The 10,018-nt window shown below is 37.6% G+C and overlaps 1 protein-coding gene across 1 annotated transcript; it reads right to left on the reverse strand.

Annotated features, from left to right (window-relative positions):
• Positions 1-5,525: 5,525 nt before the first annotated feature.
• Positions 5,526-9,804, reverse strand: LOC114535096 (transmembrane protein 68-like). The gene is made up of 8 exons (XM_028556478.1): positions 9,413-9,804; positions 7,681-7,848; positions 7,392-7,462; positions 6,688-6,810; positions 6,501-6,564; positions 6,347-6,425; positions 6,216-6,279; positions 5,526-6,134 (listed from the first exon to the last, which is right to left on the reverse strand). The coding sequence occupies exons 1-8, from the start codon at positions 9,687-9,689 to the stop codon at positions 6,033-6,035; spliced, it is 948 nt and encodes a 315-aa protein (XP_028412279.1). The 5' UTR covers positions 9,690-9,804; the 3' UTR covers positions 5,526-6,032.
• Positions 9,805-10,018: the final 214 nt, after the last annotated feature.

Raw genomic sequence — 10,018 nt, forward strand, 5'->3', positions numbered from 1 at the left:
TAACCCTGATAACTGATTGTTAATAAAAAAGAACTGTTTTTTCCTTCCTGTACGAAAATTAGCTTTATTTTCACAAAATAGTCAAAATAGCTCACGGCAACGATGTCGAAAAAGTTGTAAAACTATCCGCAGAAATATAATCGGATCTCGTTCCCTAATGTGCAGATTATCCTCAACTGTATAATATGCGTTCATTGTAGCTAACTGGCCTGAGCCTTTAGAGCTGTTTATACTGAAAAGGACTGAGTTTTTCCTAATCTGCTTGAAACTATGCATGTTGTGTATTCGCATAAAATACCTCACGGCAAAGATACTGAAATAAGTGAGACAGTTAGTTTCGCTTGTGAAAAAAATAATATAAGCGGATACGAGACTTGGCTGACTTGTGAAAGGTTATCTTTCGTAAAATATGCATATAATGCGATCTTTATTGATAAAAAGAATTGCGCGGCGTCATCTCGAGACTTCCTCGATGTACGACTTCCTTTCGCTCTATAAATAGATCATGCACGAGTTCGTATAAAAAGTTTGACTTAGCTATAAACTGGATCATTATTGAGTGTTGACTATCGCGGGTACGTGCGCACAATTAGCAAGATTCAGTAGATTTTCAGTAAATCACTTATCTTAGGCGTTCAAGGCTTTGAAAAGGAGCGGGAGTTATCAACCTGATTCCTGAATATCAAGCTACAAAACAAATATAAAGTAAATCGGTAAGTTGCTGAAAAAATTCATATAGCTATATCGTATTTTTGTGAGGATAATCTGTCCATTCATTCGTTGAAATCTCACTGTAGTAAATCGTATTTATACTTGAAATATTTATGGTAGAAGAACCCGTTTACCAGCATGATTGCTAATTGAAATTTACCTGATTGAAATTTTGAAAGTAGTAAAAGGCGGTGATCGCGTCATTGGAATTTCAATGATAAAAGTCTGGCTTCTTGCAAGTTATATGTGGTATATTTTAGATTTCAAATACAATTACGTGTGGACTGTGGTTTTGCATATTGCTTGTTCCATAGTTCTCGGCGACAAACAATGGAAATTAAGCCATGCACCCGACGGTTTATGAAACAACATTAGAGCCATGAATTGCGATTTAGTGTTTGCCGGAGTTTATGGGCGCTTTCCTTGAATATGACTGTGTTTGTTTTCAGTTGAATATCTCAAGATGATTTATGGATGTCTCTTAGTCCCAGTGCTGGTCGCAATGGCGTGCTTTCACCAAACGTTTGCCGGACGACAATGCTATGATGGTCAGACATGTGATAACCAGACAGTAATATTAAGTTCTGACTGCGCAAACATTACAAGCAGAAACATTTCCAGCATTACCGCACTGTTTGCGTATAACCAGATAGACCTTCCTAATTCAGGGCTAATTTTTATTAATTCCGAATTTTGTATGTATTTGCTAAAAACTCCATTTGGTGATACAAAGTATTACGACCTTTATGTTGTGCCGGCGCAATATTGTTATCCAAACGGAACAACGTACGCCAATGTCATCGTTCCTGTAAAAAATATCACATGCATCGGAGATGAGAATATTCGCAATGCACTTCAACAGAGTTCAAACGAGCGTGCTCAGGTGAATGTGAGCATCCAGTCCCAACCAGAAAATGTCAGCAAGAGTTTGATGGCCTGTACAGTGTCGACAAGTGCGGTGTGTTCAGCTACAGATAATCCAACCGTAATGAGTTCAACATCAACTGAGATCATGACGAGTTCAACATCAACTAAGATCATGACGAGTTCAACATCAACCAGGACCATGACGAGTTCAACGTCAACTAAGATCATGACGAGTTCAAAATCAACCAGGACCATGACGAATTCAAAATCAACCAGGACCATGACGAATTCAACATCAACCAGGACCATGACGAATTCAAGCGTGAATTCGAATAGAACAACGACCCCAAAAACGACATCTGACGCAACTCCAACACAGGCGCATTTTAGTAGTGCGATGCTGTTTTCCCTGGCCACTACCAATGTTCTCATGGTTTCCATGCTTTCGTTGTGAGCGCAATCGTTTCTCAAAACGAACACAAATCTATATTGGTGTTAATTTTACGTAGTTTAAGAGACAATATAGTCGACCGATTAGCGGCGATTACCCTTGATACAATCTGACCACGTGTGCACAAATTTCGCGTGCCGGTAATAATCCCATGTTTGGTAAATCCTAAATACACTAATTCAATCCTTGAGATTAAGTTGGGATTAAGGTTAGAGTTTAGGATTGGGATTCACCTTAATAAACCATGAACCTAGAACTAATCTCAACGCTAATCTTAACCTAATTACAAGAATTAAATTAATGATTTGCTGAATATGATTTAAGTTACTACCTTGTACTTTCAGGAGTTATGTATTACTTATTTTGTTACGTCAAACTAAATATATATTTTTTGACAGCCGTTTAATCGCAGTCGGCGCAAATAATGTCGAAGATTCAATCTCTGAAACAAAAAAACACAGCCCTTTCTTTTGATTTCCATAAAATATTCTCTGCATAAAATACTCACAACAATTATCAAGCCTGGAAGTTGTAGGGATTTGACCTTTACACGGATAGGCATGCATGTAAATTTTAACGCTGTGTTAAGCTTGACCTAGCTTCAGAACTAGATAGAGCTCGTGAACAGAATTTTATTATTAGCTGATATTAGCTGATATTAGTGTTGCGTGTAATCATGGCTATTGTCTCATATTTGAATAAATTGCGTTGATACCATTATTTTAAGATAACGTCATTTCCGTTTGTTCCCCGTGTGATGACCCCGAAATTCTATTTTTATACCAAAATGAAAATTAATATTTTTTTACCATTTTAACAACAGTAACTGTGAGGGAGTTGAATTTCAAGTTTACATATAATGCGCAGGCTATATCAGGCAACTTATTAATCAGTCTGACACCCCGCGAGTATCACATCAAAGCGCACAAATAAATAGCATCGAGATCGGAGATCCGTTTTTCAAAGAAGAGCAAGCAGAAAGATAGTTTTCAGAGTTTTCCAGGCGAATCAGGCACTGAGAAGAGAGAGAGCATAATATAACCGGAATAAAAAGCTGCAGAAATATTTTACCAGGTAAGCGGCCATTATTATCATGTACGGGCATGTCACGAAGGAAGCCATTTGAAGGAAAACAGGCCAATTAGTCCTTCGAATATCCAGAACCCTCTTTAGTCCACCGTCCAAGCTTTCACTTTACGTCTTCCGATCGTCCGTTTCTGAAAGAGTTGTTTGCAACGGATGAGTTATCATCCATAGGCCTGTCACACTGTCGGTAGTTTCAGTAACAACCGACGTGTCTGTATATTCTAGAATTCAAGTTTAATATCCGATTATTTTTAGCTGGGTTGTATACATTAATTAGATTGATTTTTCTTGAAGGTCACTCTTCTAAAGCCTTTGAAAGCCACAAGCAACCTATGAGCGACATAAATCAAACGGGATACAAATAGATCCCTAATTTTTTTGGATGAAACTAGCCTGTTAGTTCATGAGTCAATTTCAACTAAAGCATACGATAATTTTCAACGTAGAAAGTTTGTTTTCAAATAGGTCTTGACTGTAGTATATAGAATGTGTTTCCAGTTTCCTCAGCATCAATTATGAATAATTGAAACAAATGGCAGCCAAGGTTGAAAGGTTCCGTTTAATCGAATTCTTGAAAGGTTCCGTGCACTTCTAGTTGTCAATGGGAAGGGGAAAATATTAGCCAGATAAAAGTAATTGTACTAATAAACATGGGTGATTTGAGCTTATTTTTTGTTGCTCTATACTACTTTCGTGAGTCAAAAAATTTAGCTTGGTTCGAGAATTGACAGGTTTATTAATATGACGTTATAAGAAATATTTCATCTTCATAATCGGGTCACTCATGGTCACTAAACGTAATAGGATACGTATCCAGACCTTATGACTACCTCGCCAGAAGTCGCACAGCATCTGACTGCTGGACTTTAACTGGAGTGTTTGCCATCTGCAGTCCTTCGCACAGTCCTAACAACTTTATTTTTGCTTCTTTAGTCAACAAATTCTAACATGATTAATGGTGGAAAAAAGGTATTCCTTGTTCTGAGCCTATTTGGAATAGCGTGCGTCTATCAGGTGTTTGTGCGCATGTATCCCTACGACACGCGTCATTTTACCTCGAATCACAATACCCTGTGTGACGATAATTGCGCTGAAAGTGAAGACGGCCATTATCGATGCAACACAAACGAAGGAAAGGACTATTGTTCGCCTGATAACGACGTCGCCAGCAACGGCAAACCCTGTCTTGAGGATCATCCGTGCGATCAACATGGAACGAACTACCATTGGTGTTACACAGGGAAGACTACCTGGGATTTCTGTGGATTGGTTGACGGAAGTGCGGTCGGGTATATCAGAGGTGCCTCTCACAGACGGTATAAACGAAAAACGTGTCCCACAAATTACAGTGGTGACCACACCTGCGATGAACGAAAAGTATTTTTCGAATATGAATGCGATAAAGACAAAAACAACCAGACTTTTTCGGGCGATAACGTAAACTGTATTTCGAAAGTCATCGAATATTTTCAAGTAGAAAAACTACCTACCATCAACGATTTGCAGCAATCAGTCGTGGAAACCGGAGACAAAGAGTGTTGCATCTTGTTTGAAGGTAAATATATATCGAAAGTCAATCAGAGTACAATAACGTATTACAAGCTTCACGTGCAAGATAAAAACAAGACAAAAACATACGCCACTGTATACGTTCCTTCAAACGAAACTAATTACCTTAAAAACAAGACTATTCGTTATGCTTTTAACCAAAGTTCAAAGAAAAAGCAAAAAATAACAATGGTAATAAAATACAGTCCTGGGAGTGGAAAACGTTGCCGCGCCGCACCGAAAACCAGTGTTTCCACCTTTTCACAGACAAAGCCCAGTGTTTCCACCTCTTCACAGACAAAGTCCAGTGTTTCCACCTCTTCACAGACAAAGCCCAGAAAAACGACGCTGTATTTGGCAAGTGTCGTAATGGTATCAACCTTTTTCCTGTAGACGCAAGTGTCGAACTGATGCGTGCATGATTGAACATGGTTTGAAATTGACCACATCAAATATTAACTCAAAGATCAGGTGCAGGGACTATATACTCTGTGGGTAATTGATATATCCTTAATTGAAACCACACAGAAATTTCAAATTGACATTTCCAATGAATCAAATAGAAGCAAAGCATATTGCAGTATGAATCTATATGAATTTTTAAATCAGGGCATAGAGTTAGGGGAAAATTTTTGTTCAAGATACTTCAAGATTGTATAATTAAGATGGTAACTTTAAACTTGTACCGAAAATCGTTTTAATTTCAATTGTTTAGCGGGTGGATTGATTACGCTCTAAGGTCATTTTGTAGTTTAAATGTTTCGGTTACACTAATGACTAAATAAATCAATTCGCTTTGCTATGAATATATTCTCATCTGAGTCGTCTTCCATATCAACAATGTGTGCATGAAATTGGTTAAGAAGTTGTTTAAAATTTAAAAACGAGTGATTATACTAATGCCAAACGGAAAATGATGACAAGCGAGAACTTCAGTTTGATCTACATAATAAAGTCACGGAAAGGTGTCGATAAAACTGGCGGCTTTCCAATAAACATCAGAAAACAATTGGTGACTCGTTGCATTCTTCGCCATATTCAAATGCACAGTTTCAAAATTCAATTCGGAAAAACAATTAAATTTTTCAAACTATATTTCGATTCAGTTTATCTGCAAAACTCTCCAAATTCAATTGCAAATAACAACGAGACGCTTCAAATCTTCGAAGTAAAAAGTTCCGCCATCTTGCATCCATACAGTACAAAATAAACGTTTCTCCAACAAGTTTCAACCGGTAACTTGAACGATTATTTCCTGTTCGAAAGGGCAGTTACATTCACCCTTGGTTAACAAACATTCCCCAACAATATAAAACCTTATGCCGGCGCTTAAAACCTTTGCAATTGTCCTTTATTTACCCCCAAATAATCAAAGATGTTTTCGTCTGGTAAACCTGTCTGCCAATCCAACCAGAATGGAACCAGGCACTCTCTGATGTACCAAAATAAGATCTTCTATCGCTAGTTGAACCTAAATAAAAGAAACGAGAAACTCAATCGCATACATAAACATGCATTTCAAAAGTTTCTTTCCGACTAGAAAACGTTTTACCTTCTCTGAAAGCTCCTCTGGAGTCAACGTCGAATCGTATGGGATTGGATCACCAATGAAAGTCCTAAAAACGATTGTGTGTTCGTGAGATATTCTTGAGTTTGTCGCCGTTTTCTACGCTACAACATCACCTCATTTTCACAGGGAATCCTCCATAGATAGGCGCAGCTAACGGGCATCGTGTATAATCATAAAGCTTTTGCAATATTCCTGAATAATAACGAGAATATTTGAGAATGAAGCCTCTTCAAATGGAGATAAATTTAACATTTCATTTTGACTTACTTCGTCCCATTTTGATTGTCCTAAAGATTTCGCGCACGTTCTGCGTGAAAACTGGAATTATGGTCTAAAAAACGATCGAGAAATACACAGAAGGTTTGTAGTTTGTAACCTTACAGGTGTTAAACTGTTGACACACAATTTAAACACGTAATACGATGGATTAAATTCTTATATTTCAAATACTTACCACTTGTGCTTCCTGTGCAACTTTGGCAAAACCAAGTCTACCATTCCAAACTAATTTATAATTCTCATCTGAAAACAGCGCTTCTCTCACACCTCCTGGTGATACGGCTAGTAATTCACCATCCTGTAATGAATTGAGATCAGAAAATGTACCGCTGGATTGCTTCGTCGATTCTAATACGGATCCAGTGTTTTCATTGGAGGAAACCTAACTTTATTTATACTGGATAGCTCTATCAGTTCTAAACTGTTTTTTCTAGAGGTCCAGTAAGGATCATCTCTTATTGATCCAGTGTTACTACAGGAGGAAACCTAAACTAAACTAACTTCATTTATACTGGATAGCCCTATCAGTTCTAAACTGTTCTTCCTAGAGGTCCAGTAAGGATCATCTCTTATTGATCCAGTGTTACTACAGGAGGAAACCTAAACTAAACTAACTCCATTTATACTGGATAGTTCTATCAGTTCTAAACTGTTCCTCCTAGAGGTCCTGTAAGGATCATCTCTTATTGTTCCTGTGTTAGTAAAGGAGAAAATCTAAACTAAATTAACTTTATACTGGATAGCTCTATTAATTCAAAAGTGTTCTCCCAAGAGGTCTAGTAAGGATCATCTCTTATTGATCCAGTGTTGCTACAGAAGGAAACTTAAACTAAACTAACGTTATATTTATATAATGAATATCTCGATACAACAACACACCTTTAGCATTTTTACACATTCTTCTCTGGTCGGAGAGCAAGCCCCGAAGACATCTAACATTATTTTGAATCCTGCAAGGGATATATATTCCAATAAATACAACAGGATTAAAAAAAAACCTGGACTATAACGATCCTGACCAACTTCATCCATATTGAATCAATTTTCCTAGCGTGTGGTTAAAAGCAGAATGTCTACGGGTTTTTTTCAGTATAATTTACTTTAGGAATTAAAGTGTACTAGAGGTGAAGTAATTGTAGGAATTACGAGAACTAGAAACTATAAATACCTGGTAATCTAAAAAGAAAGGTGGCTACAATGTTCTTTAGCGATCGTTTTTTGTACAACAACATCTTCGCAATAATGTAAAATATGTCTATCGGCAAAGCCCCGTGATAATACACCAGCAACGCTGGGCCATGATCTGGAACTTTCTCTAAACCGATGATCTCATAACCTGGATTAAAATAGACAATTTGCATCCATCAATGTTTGTGCATTGGCGATTGGCGAATATCAAACCAAAGAATATAGTCGTGAATATGAGTGAAGGGTCGTTAGCCCAGGTGTTATCATATAGTTTTTCGACCTTTGGTCAGTTTGGTGGTAGAAGTATATCAATATGACTTCAGAATATACATTTGAAATTTACGTTTAAAATAGCGCTGAATGCCAAAAGACATCAATAAGACCGAGGATCGGAACTTAATTTGTATCCGTTTGGTAAGGTTTCTTGCCAAAAAATGATATTTTCTTTCTGAAAAAAAGCATGTTGATATCGCCATCTTCCGCGTTTGCAATGCATCAGCGTACCTTTGTTGACCAAAATAGGATATCATATTATGGAGAACAGAACTTGTCAAAAGGAAACCAGCCCTCAGCGAATACGATACGACATAATCATAACAAACATATCAAAGTTATTTTCTTTTAAACTGATTTGAATTCGCAAAAAAGTTTCTGAGATCAAGTTGCCGCATCTTTTTTATAGCGTCCGTTGCACATTCATTTCCCCAGTTGTGAAAATTTCTCAGGAGCCCCTGCATGTGCACTGCGCTGCTATGACCTTGAGTAAACTAAGGGACTTGTGGTGGCCAAACTATCATTTAACCCATCAGGCAGCTGAGGAGATCCGACACAATGAGTCGAGTGCAAACAATGTACATTTGAAGATACCAAAGGTTATATACATATAATTGAGTATACTGCAATTTGTATAGGTATTGCTTTGAGATACCTATATAGAAGAGTTTTTAAACATGGCGCAATTTAGCGACAGGGACCATTCTATCTTTGATGGTGATTCACATAATTATAATATGCCGCGTCGAGCAACTACATAAAGCAGCCGGTCCAAGTTTAAAATACGGTCCAAAATAAAACAGAGGAAAAATGTCGAGCATCGGCTGACTGAATGCGGTTTTATTCTGTGGGTAAAATAAAAAATTATCGGGCAAACTGAGAATCAAACTTATCTCTTTTTTACTACACATGTCTGAGATTATCCGTCCTCAAGGAAGGTCAAGGTCACGCAAGACAAGGTCAAGCATGTTTTTCTATTACAGACAGGTTAAAGCCGCAAAAAAATTTTAAACCAGGTTTCTGTGATGATTGCTGGTTACTTCATCGTTCGGAATAAAACGGTTAAGTGCTACATTTTACGCACAAAATATCCAGCAAAATTTTCACCTTTATTCTAGGCAAGTGGTCATATCGACCGAGATATCGCCTATTTCGATTAAATACACTTCCAACAGATTTTTTAAATACTATTTATCGACGTCTACGATAATCGAATTACAACCAAGTATAATAATATTACCGAAGCAAAGTGTAGGGTGATGAAGTGGAACAAAGCTCAAGTATTATTCTTATTTAAGACAATTGTATCTTTCGGAAATTATACAAACTTCCCGATATGATATTCGCTGACGTCTGCGCTACTCCGCATAAATTAGACTCTAAGTTACGGCTTAGAAACGTGAATAATAAATAATACGATATGCATGAATGGATAATACCGTTCCAGTACGTCGCCTGTGCATCGAACACTGCAGCCACTGTCTGTTTCGCTCCGTCCCAGAAGTTCTCCGAGTAAGCATCGTAGATTTCCCTTCGTCTGTGCCGGTAAACATGAAGAAATACGACGGTAGCGTACATCATTCCAAGTAAGGTGAGAGGAAAGGCGAAAAGAATAAGCAGAGGGTAAAAGATTAACACAGGTGCGAGAATTGTTATTGTGTTGTAAACGTCCATTTCGTACGGACACAATGGATCGAATGCTGAGTGAATGATCATGGGACTTCTACGCACCCGATGCGGTGTTTATAAAATACTTTAAAATTGTCATCGGATACTTCAAAACACACGTCAATAATTAGTCAGGCTCTGGTTGACACGAGAGAGTATCAAATTTTCATTTGAACCGACTGGAGGCTGGTTTAACTAAATTTAACTGAATTTCAAATATCTTCACTCATGCATGAGCGCATGACTGTGGCCACCTTGTACTTAATTTATTCTTCGCTTTATTATTGAAGATCCAGAATAGTAAACAGGCAAAACCTGCAACCCTGGTCTCATAACACACTGGATGAGAGTTTCCGGAGACCCAATTGATAAAAATC

The sequence above is a fragment of the Dendronephthya gigantea genome, unplaced genomic scaffold (genome assembly GCF_004324835.1).
Source record: "Dendronephthya gigantea isolate DGI-Jeju-01 unplaced genomic scaffold, DenGig_1.0 000110F, whole genome shotgun sequence".
Classification (NCBI taxonomy): domain Eukaryota; kingdom Metazoa; phylum Cnidaria; class Anthozoa; order Malacalcyonacea; family Nephtheidae; genus Dendronephthya; species Dendronephthya gigantea.